General features: G+C 20.8%; 5 protein-coding genes across 5 annotated transcripts; 1 reads left to right on the forward strand and 4 right to left on the reverse strand.

Moving 5' to 3' along the window:
- Positions 1-192: 192 nt before the first annotated feature.
- Positions 193-712, reverse strand: SRAE_1000329100 (Baculoviral inhibition of apoptosis protein repeat domain-containing protein; the record flags this gene model as incomplete). Its single annotated transcript, XM_024650464.1, has 2 exons — positions 193-516; positions 563-712. 2 exons carry the CDS (start codon positions 710-712, stop codon positions 193-195), a joined length of 474 nt encoding a protein of 157 aa, XP_024504239.1.
- A 377-nt stretch (positions 713-1,089) lies between these two features.
- SRAE_1000329200 (Zinc finger, RING-type domain and Zinc finger, RING/FYVE/PHD-type domain-containing protein) lies at positions 1,090-2,883 on the reverse strand (the record flags this gene model as incomplete). The annotated part of the gene is made up of 4 exons (XM_024650465.1): positions 1,090-2,256; positions 2,302-2,544; positions 2,585-2,634; positions 2,868-2,883. 4 exons carry the CDS (start codon positions 2,881-2,883, stop codon positions 1,090-1,092), a joined length of 1,476 nt encoding a protein of 491 aa, XP_024504240.1.
- Positions 2,884-3,294: 411 nt separating this feature from the next.
- On the reverse strand, positions 3,295-4,728 carry SRAE_1000329300 (Zinc finger, RING-type domain and Zinc finger, RING/FYVE/PHD-type domain and WD40-repeat-containing domain-containing protein; the record flags this gene model as incomplete). Its single annotated transcript, XM_024650466.1, has 2 exons — positions 3,295-4,467; positions 4,513-4,728. The coding sequence occupies 2 exons, from the start codon at positions 4,726-4,728 to the stop codon at positions 3,295-3,297; spliced, it is 1,389 nt and encodes a 462-aa protein (XP_024504241.1).
- Positions 4,729-6,126: 1,398 nt separating this feature from the next.
- Positions 6,127-7,268, forward strand: SRAE_1000329400 (Probable cytosolic iron-sulfur protein assembly protein CIAO1; the record flags this gene model as incomplete). Its single annotated transcript, XM_024650467.1, has 5 exons — positions 6,127-6,268; positions 6,347-6,607; positions 6,645-6,733; positions 6,783-6,942; positions 7,000-7,268. The coding sequence occupies 5 exons, from the start codon at positions 6,127-6,129 to the stop codon at positions 7,266-7,268; spliced, it is 921 nt and encodes a 306-aa protein (XP_024504242.1).
- Positions 7,269-13,703: 6,435 nt separating this feature from the next.
- On the reverse strand, positions 13,704-16,331 carry SRAE_1000329500 (Zinc finger, C2HC-type repeat-containing protein; the record flags this gene model as incomplete). Its single annotated transcript, XM_024650468.1, has 4 exons — positions 13,704-14,277; positions 14,637-14,991; positions 15,454-15,576; positions 15,635-16,331. 4 exons carry the CDS (start codon positions 16,329-16,331, stop codon positions 13,704-13,706), a joined length of 1,749 nt encoding a protein of 582 aa, XP_024504243.1.
- Positions 16,332-17,576: the final 1,245 nt, after the last annotated feature.

Consider the following 17,576-nt stretch of genomic DNA (forward strand, 5'->3'; position numbering starts at 1 on the left):
TTCTTTTAACTGTCTATTTAAAATAAAACTTTGAAACTGAAATTTCTCCAGATTTTATATAAAAAAAATATTTTTAATAATTTATTCACAGTTAATTAGAAAGCATACCAGAATAAAAATTTATTTTTACATTAAAATAAAAAATATTTACAATTCATTAATATTTGTTTTTAGTAATTTTTTTCTTCACAGTTAAAAGTTTTTAAGTGTCCTGACAACAAAATCATCATTATACTTCATAGCTGAATTAATTATGGAAATATCTTCATCTATTTGACTATTTACAATTATTGTAATATCCCTCATAGTTAATATGCTAAGTATATCCCTAATAGTCATATCTTTTTCTTTTTTTTCTGAAATGATTTCAGCAAGTCGACAATGAGGCATTTTTCTTAAATGTTCATGTAATGGAATATCATCTTCCTCCCATGTTAATTCTTTCAAACAACATATGCATTTTGCTAATGGAGCATTTTCTTCATTACTTGTCATGTAAAATCCTGCTATGGCTAGCTGTAAAGTAACAATGGAAAAAAAATAAAAAACAATATGTATTTACCTCAATAGAAGTACATTTTGCAGAACTAATATTATCAAAAGGCCATTCTTTAAATGTTTTTAATCTATTTACAGTCAATAATAAACTTGTTATTTCAGGATCATTAAATGAATCCAAATAAGCCAAAGGAGAAAAACTTTTTCTTATCATTATATATATATAGTTACGGTTAATGATGAGTTATAATTTAAAAAAAATTAAAATGACAAAACGATGAGTATTGTAATAACAGATAGTCGTTGTAAGAATTCTACTAGAATAGTTAAAAGGATGAATTCAAATCTTTAATGATATTTTTCTTTTTTTAATATAAGAAAAATAATTCATTTTTAAAGTGAGTCAACTTTGAAAAATTTGTGTGTTTGAAAACTTTTGTATAGTACTTGTCAATTTTTTTTAAAATTAATTTGTGATAAAACTTATATATAAACAAATAACATGAAATTACTAAACATCAAAATGTTATTCCATTCATTAATAAATTATTTACAATAAAAATACATTTAAAAAAAATCAAATTAAAAAAATTAACCATCCGTAAAAGGGCAATAAAAATCAAGTACAACTAATTTATCAGCAAATATCACGGCAATGTTTGCTTTAAAAAATGTCGGTGATAACATAATTGGTTCATTAATACAAAGAACTCCACGACATTTACTTGAATCTTCAAGTTCTTCCACTGACAAACATTTTATTCCATTTTGTATATTTATAGCTTCAAGTACGTTATTTTTAATATTGGGTAAAAATGAATATATTCCAAACCTTCCATCACCTTTGATAAAAATAACTTCTATATTTTCAAATACTTCCAAATAATTATTATTAATTTTTATAATTTTAATTACAGAAGTATCATATTTCTTTCTCGTTAAACGTTTACCTCGTATAGACATAACTTCTTTAATTTTACATAATACATAGAAATGAGACCTAATTCTTTTTCCTTCAAAAATTTCATCTTCATCACAGAAAACTACAAGCATATTTGTAGATAAATCAACTGTAAAACCAATAATTTCTTTATCAACATCATGATAAAGTACATATGAATTTTCATACTTCTCAAAGACATAAATAGAATTATTGGCTATACCTAATAAAATATTATCCGTAAATTTTTGAAGATCAGTAACAAAAGATCTTTCAGAATCTTTAAGATTTGCCCAATTAATATCTTCAAATACATTTGTTTTAGAAACCATAATACCATGTTTTTCCACAGAATAAGCAATTTGATCTTTTCCTATAAAAGATATTGACAAAATACTTCCACGATCACAATAATATCCAATATTAGAAATAACCTCAGATAAATCTAATGAGCATTTAATAATTTGAAGATATCCAGATTTGAATCCAATGCTAAATTCAATAACATCTTTTCGATATTTATTAAAAACTACCGTAGTAAGTGGTGATTGCTCATACAATCTTGCAAAATATTTTCTTCCTGAATGAGAAGATAGAATTCCTACAAATTGACTATTTTTTTTTTTCGGTAAAGTCACACCAACAATTAATATATATCCATAATGAGCATCGAATAATTCAACATTTCCATCAATACTTTCATTTAACATTTTTAAAAATATAGGTACTTGTTTAAATCTTTTTGAAAGATACTGTTCTGTAACTTTATTGGTACCAATTAATGTCGTTACAGATCCATCATTCTTAGGATCAAAAATCTATAATGTCTAAATACACAAACTTTTTACTAAAGAATTATTTACCTCATTTGGTATATCATAAATAATATGATAATCTCCTTTTGACATCTTATTAAAACAATAAGGGCATTTAAAATTATTAATAGATAAAGTTGATTTCCATTTTTCCATGCATGATAAGCCAATTAAATGACCACAATTAGTTGCATATAAAGAATGTTTTGTTCCTGGACTTGTAAATGGTTCAGAACAAATAAAACATACAAAGGACATTTTTACAAATGGAAAAAATACCACAAAGTAGTACTATAATAAAAATTAAAAATTATTTTAAAGAATGACTAACCTGTAAAAATAAATTACGGAATTTTTTTAGAATCAAATATCTGTAAAAGTCTGAAAAAATAGTAGATAGTAATAATATAAAATGAAATGATCTTGGTAGAATGTTTTAGTCCTTTTCAAAATGGAAACAAAATTTATAAAATTTGAATAAATTAAACAATTTTACAAATAAAATGTGAAATAAATATTTTTAATTTTTTTGTTTTGTAAAAATTCTTTGAAAAAATTTTAATGATATAATATCTTTTTGTTACTGATAGTTATCAAATGCTAATAGAACTTACACATAACTTTAGACATTATCAAAATAGTCTTTTGTGGAAAGTAATAAATTTCTATGAATTAAAGTAAAAAAAACAAAGATTAAAATTAAAAAACACAATTTTTTATTTCATTGTCGTGTGAAACGTCTTTATACGAAACGGTTACTGTCGAGACAGTAATTTTTTTCACATCAACAATATTAATCATTTTTCTAGTCCATTTTGGAATATAGTTTTAATTGGCACCAAGTTATATATTTTCAAAAATTAAGTTTCATATTTACTTTAATGTAAAAATAATAGTTTGTGTAGAAGTTCTTATAAAAAATATAAGATTAATGTGCTATTAAAGAATTTATTATTATATAATCAAAATAAAACATGTACAAATAAAATACTATAGTTCACCTAACAAAACAATTTTGTAGAAGATTCACAACTTTTCCTTTTATTCATCAAAAATAGGATAGTAGAAATCAATTACATCAAGTTTCTCTTGAAATACTACGACCATTCTCTTTTTATAAATATTTGGTAGAAACATTTGTGGTTTTTTAATACATTCAACAGAAATACAAGAGTCTAAATTTTCAAAAGTTCCCTGTTCTGTAGAAACTTCATCGGAAAATAGATAATGAATATTTAATGATTCATTTTTTACATTTGGTATAAATGAATGCAATGAAGACCTCCTTCCTTCTTCCATAGAAAAAACTCCTGGGTTGAAAATAATTTTAAATTGGTCTTCTTCACATTTTATAGTTTTAATTTTAGAAGTATGGTAAACTCTCTCCTTTTTACTACCAATTTCCAAAATTGTCTCATTTATCTCATATAAAATATACGAAGGTAGTGATTTACCTAATTTTTTGCCTTTAAATTTTTTCCGACAAAGTAGAATGAGCAGATTAGTTAGAGGATCCACAGTATAATTGATAATTTCATTTTCATTATCCTCAATAATAATGTATGGACCCTGGTTTTTTGAAAAAACATAAATTTTATTGTTAGCTAAACCTAAGAAAGCATCATCTGTCAACGTTTGAAGATCTCTGACAGTACATTTTTCAATGAAACTATTTTCAAATAAGTCACATTTTTTAGATCGTTTAGTTGTACCAACAACAATTAAGTTTCCCCCAACAGTCGAGTATACAATTTTATTCTTATTCAAATAACAAATAGACTGAATTGGTGCACTTTCATGAAAAGATTCACCATGATTAATACGAAAATTTGATCCTTTTATATTACAAATAAAAATTTTTACAGTTCCATCAAAATAACCAACACAAAATTCTAAAACATTCTCTCGATATTTGTTTATTGCAACAGTGGCACAATAATTGGAATTAATTATTTTTGAATAACAACATAATCCATTTCTCATATCAATTATTCGTAGTGACTGACTATTTTCATGTACTTTTGAACGATAGAAAGTAGTTACAATATATTCATTAAAAATATCATATGTTTGTAAAGATCCTTCAAAATATATATTCCATTTTTTTAAAATTATTGGTTTTCGTTGCAAATTTCCCATTAAATATTGTTTTTTAACATACTCATCATTTAAATCTCTTTTTAATTTAAAACTATCTAATGCTAATTTATAAATCTGAAAAAAATATTATAACTAAATACATAAATATTTAGTACTTGCTTCATCAGGTATATTATAAACAGGATGGCAATCGACTCTTTTTAACATTCTAGAACATTCATGGCAACTGAACTGATTTCTTTCATTAGTAGATTTATTTATTAATTCCAGTAAACAGGAATGACCAATTAAATGCCCACAGTTAGTAGTATAGAGAGCATGATCACTTCCAGGTTCAGTATAAGGTTTACAACACTTGCGACATGAAAATGACATCTAAAAGTTTATAATATTAGTGATTTCAAAGAGATCAAAGTATGTAGTACGATGATAATAAACTCTTATCAAAAAAGCATCTTATATTATAATAATTTTAAAAAAAATTTAATTATTTGAAAAATTTAAATATTTTGTTTCTAGTAACAAAATATAATAGAAGATTTTTATAAAAACATTTTCACAATATTTTTTGTAACTTAATTTATCACAAATAACATAAAAGTTAGGTGATATAGCACAGACTAATTACATTTAAAATACTGCTCTCATCTTGATTACTACAGTTGGTTTTTGGAAGTATGCATACACATTTTGAAAAAGTATAAAAATAAAATCATAAATATTTTTGATCTACAATATCTAAACGGTTTTCTGCGGCATAAAGTTTATGTCTAAACGATTTTAGAAAGCAATTTTTGATGCATCTCATTTTCAAGAGTAATAATGTAAATTACTGTTTTTTTAAGTTGAAAGTTTTTGGATCTTTCTTTTACACAAAAAGATTCTATTGAATTTTTAAAAAAAAAAAAATATTTTTATTCAAAAAAATATATCTAAAAGGAACTCGGTGAAATATTTATTGATGAAAGAAGATAAAAAGTAATAAATATGGGAGTTAATCTATAAATATTGAAAAAAAAAGTTTTGTGAAAAAGTTAAAATTACTAAGGTATGTATACATTATTAACGGTAAGTATTATATGATGTTTGTTGATAATGAATAAAATCTAATTACCATAAATAAAAATGTTTAGAAATAAAATTTTTTAAACAAAGAGAACCATTTAATTTTATTTTTTGTATGAAAATTAGTGTGTTTTACAATTTAGGTAGAATTTTACCAATGAAGTCTTCTTTATATATTTACTCAATTTTATATATAGTGATTTTTTCAATTAAAAAATGAAGAAAAAATTCAAACATTTATTTTTGTATTTTTAAAATATGAGTGTGGTGCCATAATCTTTCTAAATATTAAATAAAAAACAAGTTTTGGTAAAGATTTGTTTTAATTTTGTTGAAAATTTATATAAAAACGTATGTTAGAAAATTTATTCTTCCATTCAAAGACTATGTATATTAAAAATGGTTTTTTTTTTCAAACTTTATTTACTTTCAATTTACATTAACAAAAGAAGACAACGACTTTGTAATGGACTCATAACATCTATAATTAATTTTTTAAAAGTATATCAAAACAATAATATATTTGATAACTAGAGATAAATCTTGAAATAAGTTTTACAATTACATGTAGTTTATAGGTGGTACATTACTCAAAATGTATTTTCGTGATAAGACAATAATATTTTAAATATAAAACTTCTACTTTTAAGGTAAACTTCCAATTCTGTTATCATTTTATTTATTTAAAAAAAATATATATATACATAAATGAAATCAAAGATTATTTCTATAGCTTATCACAATCAAGATGCAGCATTTTGTCGAGTATGGTGTGTAAAATGGTATCCAAATGGAAGTTTACTAGTAACATGTGGTGCTGATAAAACAATAAAAATTTGGAATTTTGAAGGTAACTTTTTAAATATAATTTGATTTTTTATAAAAATTATAATTACATATATAAATATTTTTTTATTTTATTTTTTAGACAACAAATTAAAATTAACAGATAAAATTGTTGGAGACCAATTACGTACAATAAGATGTTTATCTTTTTCACCATGTGGAAGATTTTTGGCATCTGCTAGTTTTGATGCTACTGTTATGATATATGAAAAAGAATATAATACTTTTTCTGAACTTCATAAATTAGAAGGTCATGAATCTGAGATAAAATGTTGTCAATATTCATCTTCAGGAAAATTTATTGCTACATGTTCGAGAGATAAAAGTCTTTGGATATGGAAAGGTAATCATAAATTTTAATATTATTTATTTTTTGATAGTTGATGAAGATGATGATTTAGAAGTACTATCAATACTTCAATCACATTCTGGTGATATTAAATGTGTAGTATGGGATCCAACAGATGATGTATGTTTTATTTATTTTAAAAAGTTATTATTTTGTATAAATTTTTAAGATTTTAATATCTTCATCATACGATAATTCAATAAATCTTTATACATTTGATGGAGAAGAATTTGTCACATCACAAAGAATTCCAAATGCTCACTCATCAACAGTGTGGAGTGTTGATTTTGATTCTGATGGCAGGTATCTTATATCATCTGGTGCAGATGGTAAGGTTAAAATTTTTAAAAAAATTAATGGAGCCACCTTGAGTGATACTAAATTAGAGGAAATTATTGAGTATGAAATACCTAACTGTAAATGGCCTTTATATTCTGTTGCATGGAATAAGGTAACTAATTTAATTGCCATTGGTGGTGGTGATAGAAAATTAAGGATACTTTCTTTTGATAAACAAAATGAAATTTTAAAGATGGAAGATGAAATAAAACTTGAGGATGAAGTTAACAATGTATCTTGGTCAACTAATTTACCAAATAATTTAGCCTGTGTTTTGGATAACGGGCAAATTCTTGTTATTGAAGTTGATTTATAATATGTTCAAATTTTAGATTAAAATATATGTTTTGGTAGGAAAAAATTAATTTTTTTTATGTTAGAAAACTTATTTTGTTACTGTTACATATTGTTATAAAGTTCAATTTTTATCTTTATTACAAGATGACGTAATTTTTTTCTTTTAATAGATTAAAAAATTAATCAAGATTTTATTGTAATAAGAGTGATTTATTTTATCAAATATCATAGCTATTAACCAAATGGTATAAATGAAAGCATTTATAAGAAATTTAAATTTCAATAAGTGATTTATAAAATAAAAAAAAAAACTAATAATGACATCATATCCCTATTAAATGAAAATGAATTACAAAGGAAAGTATAAATTTTATTTTTTTTTTCTTCTATTAAAATATAAAAGCATCCCACAGAATTAGTTAATGGTTTTGTTTTAAATTACCAGTTGTTTACTAAAAATTATCTTCCATCTATAGGCTAAAACTTAATTAAACACTATTTTAAATACTGTTACCATTTATCTACATCTTTTATAAATGTATAAAAAAAAAATATTTTTTTTTATAAATAAAGTAAACACTTTAAAAAAGTTAAATCAAAATCTCTTATCTTTCCATTCCTTTTTAATTTCTTTTTTTTTTCTCATTTTAAAGTAATTGAAATATGATAAGATTAAAGTTTTTACTAAAAACACAAAATATTTCTATATAATTTTAAAATAATAACAATATATCTAAAAATCTTTGTAATAAAAAAGCAAATCCCAAAGTTTAAGAAAATTGAAATATAATACTTTGTCATATTTTATTACAATATTGTAAGATCTTAAATTCCCATTTTTATTATTTATTGACATAAATTGCATGATACTTGATTCAATATTAAAATTAATTTAACTTCAAATAACTATAAGATAAAATTAAAAAGTTCCCCTTATTTTTATATTTATTTGTTACTTTAAAAAGAGTAATATTATACATTTTTAAAGAAAGGCAAAAAGAAAATTAATTAATAAAGTAGATTAATGATTTTCATATAAATATTATACACTCTTTTCTTTTAATTGAAAACAAAATCATTCTATATAAAGATAATGTAAAATAATAAAGTTATATTATGGTATACTTTTTCATTTCTTTTGTTAATGGATGAATAAAAATGATTTGTACTAATTAGTACTACTTAAAATATAAACTTGATTAATTTGTAATAAATTTAAGTATACTTTTAAAGATTAAATAACTTTATAAAACATTATATAATTAAAAATGTATTTTTATGATGTATTAATTTATCACATATTATAAATATTTTTAATTTCTTTTTTTTATTACAAATATATAATAAATAATAATTAAAAAGTATAATATATTATTATGATAATAATAACTTTTATATTTATTTATATAAATAAAAGTTTTTTATTTATCTATCCCTCAATCACCTGCATATTTTTTTACTACCACTTTTTTATAGAAAAATAAATATATATATAAATGTAATTGAATGTATTATTTAATATTTTATTACTTATACAAATACATTATTATTATTATATAATATTTATGTTTCATACATAAAAAAGTTAACTTTTTAATATTCTCTGTTAAATTAATTACCCTCATAGCCAATGCCAGCAATTATGAATAAACAATATTATACACTTAATCATATTTAGTGGTAAAAGTAAAAGTAACAGGTGGTAAATGAAGTAAAAGATACTTTTTTTTTTCTTTTTTATTATTGTTATGTAATAATTGTCATAATAATTATCTATTACTTCAAAAAGAAATTTCACCTTATTGTATTAATATATATTTCAATTGTTTATTAATATAATTAGGATAAAGACTTTATTAAGTATTAAAATAACATGACTACTTTACCATTCTCCAGATGGTGATGATTACAACTTTTTTTTTTTTCATACTATTTTAATATTATATATAAAGCAGGTGTTAAGAAAAAATATTAAGGTAATCTGAGGAATTTATACTTATATATTTTTCTTATTAAAGATGAAAGAGTTTTGATACTTAAAAAAGATTTGACATAACTTTCAAATTAACCCTTTTTATCTACTTAAAAAAAAAGAAGCATATGTTTATTAAAGAGGTTGATTAAAAATGTAACAAAAGAATGATTATGTAATATTACAATAATTTCATCAACTTCTCTCATCATTTACCTTTTTTTCTTTATTCCGATAAAAGAAAGGAAACCTTTTGAAAATATATAAAATACTTTTTAAAGTATACACTTATGATGAAATAAATTAAAGACAATATACTTTTTAATTGTTCCTTTTGTTTTTTAATAAAAGAACATATGAAATATCTTAAAATTATTAATTAATTAATATTTAGTTTTATGTTAAAAAATAAATTTATTATTTTATTAAACTTTAATATGAAATAAAATATTTAAAAAAAAATATGATATATTATCAGTCAATCACTGTTAAATTTTTATAGTATAAGAAACAAAATAATAAAATATGATTTATTAAATGAATCTAATATACAATAACATAAAATTTCATAACAACATTTTTTTAAAATTTATTTTACTTTTTGATGGTTACATAATTTATCACTTTTTTTTCAAACTTTCAATTTTATAATATATCAAGAATAATATTAAAAAATTTTTCAAGGACTTTATTATAAAGTAATAGTATTTTTAAAAATACATCTAATATATGGCAGATGGTTAAATTTTAATTAACAAAACTATATCTTTAATTTATAAAAAAAAAATTTGTATTTAGTTTAATTTAGTTTAAATTAACATATAATATAATTTATAAAAACAATTTTATCATTAGAACAAAGATTATTAAAAAATAAATATTAAAAGTTAAAAAAAAAATTATAAATGATTAATAGATATATATTTCTTTTTTAATAACCTTTTGCATTATTTTTATATATCAATTTATTATAAAACTTAATTGTTTAATAATAAATTTATACATATCATTTATCAAAAACTTCCTCTTTATTTATTTAATATTTAGTCAAAAGTTTTATAGTATTTTTATTATAAATATCTATCTATATCTATATTCTCTATGTATTTATAAAATGTATTAAAAACTTTTCTTTCATTGGTTAATATAAAATTTTAAATTTTCTCTAACTTTTAAAATTATTTAAACTTTTTAAAAAAAAATTTAAATATTTCTTTTTTGTCTATTTAATGTTACTTAAAGTATAAATGTCTTCTTCTAATCAACAAAAAAGATGGAATTAATTACAAATCACGTCAAAAGTAATAATGTATAATAAAAAGATCATCTGCCCTATATCAATGAACATGCCAAAGACAATTCAATACTCCCTATGTGCAATTGCAGGTGGTAATGTGAAAAGTTTTAGGTTCATTAAAAAGTATCATTACTTAATGACAAATGTTGATTGAGAAACAATACAATTATTTTTTTTATATCTTTACATTAAATAAAAAAAAAAGTAAATACATATGAATACAAAATTTAATTGAAAAAAAAAATAGAAGTCAAGCAAAAATAGAAAGTTGTCAGGAATGATATATTATCTATATATAAGACGAAAAAAAAACCTTATATTTCACCCCTTATTTTTTTATATTTAATTCACATATTTATCATTTTCCCCACATACAACTACTAGTATAAATATAAATCCAATGACAGATATACACTATACTTCATCAACTAAAAATGATGTAAAAGTAATTATCTTATGTTAATAAGGAATCTCTTTATCACTTTCACATCTTAACAAACCAAGAAAAACTATGAATATTAATTTATTTCAAAATACTTTAATCAAAATCCAATAACATTTCAATTGAATTTTTAATCAAATAAAGTTAACACAATATTAGTATAGTAATATTCATATCATTCATCATCATTCTTCCAGGAATAAAATTACAGTATCACACAATAAAATATACATCTTTAACGAATTAGATATGTATATCTTTACTACTGTTTACCATAATAATAATAATAAAACTACATTTCTTTTATATTAATTATTAACATCTTAATTATTTAGAAAGACTTTTTACGAGTTTGATGAAACAAATCTAATTAAATTCTTATGAAAAATATAAAAATTTTTTCTTTCACTTTATCAATTTAATTATATTTTTATTTCAATGAATCTTAATATTATCACTTTATAAAGTTAACTATTTATCTAAATATCTTTTTAACATAAATAATTATTTAAAAATAAATTAAAGTTAAAAAAAAAAATTATTTTATTATATTTGTTTATATCTTAAAGATTCTTTAACAAGACAAAAACTTAATAGATAAATCTTTTCCATATCTTTTATCCACCCTCATCTGATAAGATATATATTTTAATAACTAAAACATTTATATCAATATAAAATTACAATATGGGAATTGATAAAACATTAATTATTTATATATATAAAAGTTAAACTTTAATTTATATTAAAAATTATTGTTTATTTTTAATTATCTATAAAAATAAAATTATTGAATGTAATAAATATAAATCATCTATCATTCTTTATCTTAAAAAATAATGTTATTTAATATACTTTAGATTTTTAATATATTTACTTTCAAAAATGTGTTACATTTTATGTTACAAATACATATAAAAAAGAAGGAAATCCAATAAAATACCTAATGGATTACTTCCTATAAATTATATATTATCTCTTATTTTTTTTTCTTTACCTCTTATGGTTAAATTTAATAATGTTAATTTTAATTTATATATACTTACAAATACATATATATATCTACCTTCTCTTTTTTTTTTATCAAAATAACAACTGCAACTATATATGTATATAGTCAATAAAATTAAATTATACCAATTAATTGTTAAACTTTTTTATCTCAATCACCAAAAATGTAAAAATACTTTTATTTAATATATTTTTACATATAATAGGCAGATGGCTGAGATTGAATTTTAATCCTTTTTTTTTTTTTATTTAATACCAATTAATTTAACTACTTATTTTATTAAGAAGTACATTTAACAAAATTAATTTTAATATACATATATAAAAGTATATTAATATAAAAGTATTTCATATACATATATTGATATTTATCTATATCATATATCCTGTATAAATAATATTTTATTTACATTACTTTTCTTTATTCTTATTTGTAACAATAAAAAAAATATTAAAATAAATTATATTAACTTACCTAATTAATTATTTAAAAAAAAATAACAGAAAACTTTGTAAAAGTAAAAAGATATAATTTTCATAAGAATATGGTAACTTTTATCTAAACTTTTACCATTTCTTTTTCTAATAACTTTTCTTATCTCTCCTCCAGACTAACCAACTACAATCAATGACCTCATAAACTTTGTATATGTCTCTTACTGTAATCCTATTTTTGTTAATAATTATAATTTATATTAACAAAAAATTTAAACAAACTATAATCCAGATAAATAAAAAAAAAAACTTATATAAAATCATATTATTTATTTAAAAAAATTTTTTTATTATATCAATATGTTTTACAATACAAAAAAAAATTATAAATGAAAACAATATTATGATATATATATATATATTATAATTAAAAAAAAATCACCGCTAAGTATAGAAAAAGATATATAAAATTAATTATTGAGATAATAAAAAAGATTATACAAATAGTATCATGATAAGAAACCTAATACAAGATCAAGACAATATATGAAAAAATATTTTTTTTTTAATATTATTATTTAATGGTACAAAAAGTAAATGAGTAAAATGATAATATATACTTTCTTTTTATTATTTCTTCTTTTTTTTTAAAAAAAACATTCATTAATAATATATTATTATGTTATGAATAGTTTCAAATAAAAAAAAAAAGATATACAAAGTATTTGAAATATGTTTTTATAGGTAAAGATAATAATAAATTAATTACTACTATTATAATATAATTGAAATTTTTTTTTATTAAAAAAAGTATTTTAGCTAAATATATATATTAAATTGACTTAATTTTTCTGCACAAAAAAAAAGTAGGAATAAGTAAAAGGAATATATAGTAAATAATATAAAATTCAAGAAAAGTATTATATAATATTCTGTAACTATTAGAAAAAAAAAAAAGCTATGTACATTTTTAAAGCTTTAAACCAGGTACAGTATTATATATATATATAGTTATATATAATTAAAAAAAAAAATTATAAGAAAGATAATTTTGATGAGTAAAAAATTATATGTATGGAGAAGGAATATATAAAAGTAATAATAAAAAAATTTTAATATAGAAATTTAATTATTTGTTTTCACTCTAGTTTGAATATTAACTCATTTTCACCAAAAAATAATAGTAGAATGGGAAAACAAAAAAAAAAATATGGAAATTCTTTTTTTTTTTTTACCCATATTATAACAATTTATGTTATATATAACCTTCTCAACAAAAAGTATATAATAATAAATTTTAACCAGCAATTTCTTTATTTATTTCACCATCATTATTATTACCATTAGGAGATGTCATTTCAGATTCCTGTTTGATAATTCCTTGATTTTTTAAACCACTAAATAAAAATTGTAATTGTTGTGGATCTCCTATTGGAGGAATTAATGATGGTGATGGTGTACCTTTATTAATACTATTATTTAAGATACCAGGAATTAATGGGAAATTCATTGTTGCTGTTGAGGCATTAACAGCTGCAAAAGCTGCTGCTTGTAATGAGGCAAATTGTGTTGACATAATACTTTCAAAATATTTTTGAATCCATAAATGATTTGTTGCATTTTGAGAAGCTAAAGCAAATACTGTAAGTTGTTGTTGAAGATTTTCAGGAGACATACCTGTTCCAACTCCAGGAACATATCCTTGATTTGTTGGTCCACCTGTTGTTGAGAGGCGTAAAAGTGCCTCCTGAAGGAATGAATTATGCATTGGAAATTGTTGTGGAATAAAGTCATTCTTCATACGTTTAACAGTTTCAATATCAAAAATATTATTTTGATTTAATTCTCTAACTTTATCTTCCTCATTTTTTCTATAAATAAATAATATTAAAAATTTTTATCATGAAAAAAAAAAATATATTAATGTCACTAGATTAAAAATTATAGATGTGGCATCTGGTGTCATTGATATTTTTAACTACCAAATGTATATCATATTTTTAAAGATATACATTTTCAATTTTAATGTCATAATATATCAAGAGTAACAAAAAAGTTTCAAGGCCTTCCATATGAAGCAATAATACTTTTTTAAATAGTACTACTTTAATATAAAATATATAGCAGATGGTTGACTTTTTAATTAATATATATTACACGCATCTTTAACTTTTTATATATACATTTTTATGTATATATTTATATATTATTAACAAAAAGAATAACTTACACTTGTTCTTGTTGTTTACGAAGTTCCTCAAAAGTTTTCATTCTTAAATCTAAAGGCAATGTTGGTAGAGAGGTAAGTGATTGGAATGATTTATCAAAAGACTTATTAAATGTTTCTTGTTTAATTTTTAAAAGATTATTAGAATCATTTAATGGGCTTGTTGATGTATTCATAGAACCATTCATACTTCCATTTAATGATAATCTTGCTTTACCTCTTCTTGCCAATTTTTGTTGATAAGCTATTGGGCATCCAGAAAGTGATCTATGTGATGATCTATTTGAATTGACATGTCCTTTTCCTGTACATCCTGGTGTTGTACAACGAAGAATGGTATCCTGTTGAAGTGCAAGTACTAAAATAAAAAATTAACAATAATTAAATTTTATATAACATTCCATTGTTTAATAAATTTTTTTTTTTAAATACTTAATTCTTTATAAATAAAAAAGACAGATGAGATTAAATTTTAAATCTTCTTTTTTTTTTGTAACATATATCAAATTAATTTAACTACTTCCATATTAAGAAGTACATTAACTAAAATTACTTTTAATATCTAAAGTGCAATACTATATCCTCATCATTTATAAAGTAGTATAATAGTTAAAAAGGAAACTAACTAACTAACTATCTAATACTTTTATTCCCTTTTCTCAATCTCCTAATTTTACATATTTATCTTTTTTCATTTTGTTTTAATTGTTAAATGAATGAAAGTTAAAATATTAAGATTAAAGATTTTTAATATATTAAAAAGATAAAATATATTTATATAAGTGTGGGAAATTTAAATAAAAGATAAATAAAAACTTACATTGAATTGTATTTTTATCTGGTCTCCTTGGGCATCCTGATAAACTTCGGTGATGTGTATATAAGCCTGTTTGATGACCAGATCCATCACAACCTGGTGTTGGGCATGTAAGTTTACCTCCATCTAAAACTTTTATAATAATATAGATAAGAAAAAAAAAATTAAAAAAAAAAATATTTACCTCCTTTATTATTACGAACTAGTTGAAGTGTTGTTGGTGAGTATGATCGAGATGCCAAAGAAGATAAAAAAGAATCATTATCATCAGGTGTTTGTTTAAATAATTGATCACAATTATTATCATTTTCTTTAATTGTTGGAAGAGTTGGAGATTTAATTAAACTTTCTGGTGATGATGGTAATTCTTTTTGATGATCAAGAATTTTTCTAGAATCTTCCTTAAGTAGATGAGTAATATCATCTCCCTCATCCGCTTTACGTTTTCTGTTAATAATTTTATTACAATTTTCAATAACAGGTGATGTAATAGGATGTTCCTGAATTCTACTATCCTCATGACTAGCACTTTTTGGTGTTGATGGTGAAGTTGATGAACCAACAGATGATGAACAGTCATTAGTTATATTTCCTTTATCACTTGATGCTTCTTCATCCTTATTACTACAATCTTCTAATGGTGTTTTAGTTGATGTTGTGACAATATTATTATTATTATTATTACCATGTTGACACTGATTATTATCATTAACTTTTTGTTTTGTGACAACCATATCCTCAGAAGATGATGTATCAATAGTCAATAATCCCATATCCAATTTACCTTCTTTAATTTTTTTTTCATGAAGAGCTGCTATCGTTTGAATGAAATCTGAAGGATTGGTAAATAATAAAGATTGATTTTGACTATTTAAAGACATATTTTTTATTAAATTTGTTTTATTTTTCCACCAAATATTATCAAATTATTATTATTTCTTTCTTTTTATTGTTTTATATATTATAATACTTTTTTTTTTCTATAATAATATATTTTTTTTAAAATATTTATATTAATGATAAATATAAAAAATTATTTCTTATTTTTCTGTAACAAAACTTTACGATACTTCAAATATTGTAAGTAGACAAGTAAACCTATAATATAAAAAAAAATATTACTATTATATTTTAATTAAAAAATTTGTAAAAAAAAAATGTTATTAATATAAAAAAAAAAATAATCAAAAAAAAAAGGAAGAGAGAAATAATAATTGATAATAAAACGAATATGGTCAAATAGGTAAATGTCTATTATTAAAAAGAATGAAGGTACTTTAAAAAATATACTAAAAAAGATAATTAATGTAAAAGTTGAATATTAAAAATTAATAGAGAAAAGAATTTTTTAAATAATCTTAAATTAATAAAAGAGTTGTGGGAGGGAAAGGAGGTAAAGTATTTTTATATAGAAGGACATAAAAGAGAAATTTAACCGCGATCATTAATCTAACTCATAAATCTGTTGTTATATATATGCTACTACAACTATAATAAAACATAAAGAATAGGATATATATATATATATAATTAAATAAACTCTTTATATTATATAATACTATAATTGGTAAAAAGAAAAAAAAAAAGGTAAAAAAAAAAAATCTCTATAATAACATATAAAAATTAACCATATTTTATATAGTGAAATTATTGAAGTGATACTTTATTCAATTTTTGTTAACATTAATTATATTCCTTTTATATATATATTACCACGTCTTTTTTTTGCATATATGGTAATATTATAAACATAATATAAGAAACTCACAATTATTTTCTATTCTAATAACATTTTGATGTAGTAAATTTCTTTTTTCAAAAATTATGCTAATTATTTCTACTTAATTCATTAACAGTCAACTGTCATTGATGGTTATAAGAATAGATTATCTTTTAATATAAAAATTAAAATAATATTATAAGATATACTTCTAAATTTGTTACATATATTTAATTGTCCTTTTTTTGGTGAATGTCAAAAAGAAAAAAAAATATATATATATATATAATATAAAAATATTTGAAAAGAAATTAATAGTTAGTTAAGGAGGAGAGGAAGAAGATGAACGACAAATTTTAGAAAATGTATCTATAAAATTTTATATATATTCTTTTCTTTCATTAAA

This window comes from Strongyloides ratti, assembly GCF_001040885.1.
Source record: "Strongyloides ratti genome assembly S_ratti_ED321, chromosome : 1".
NCBI lineage: Eukaryota > Metazoa > Nematoda > Chromadorea > Rhabditida > Strongyloididae > Strongyloides > Strongyloides ratti.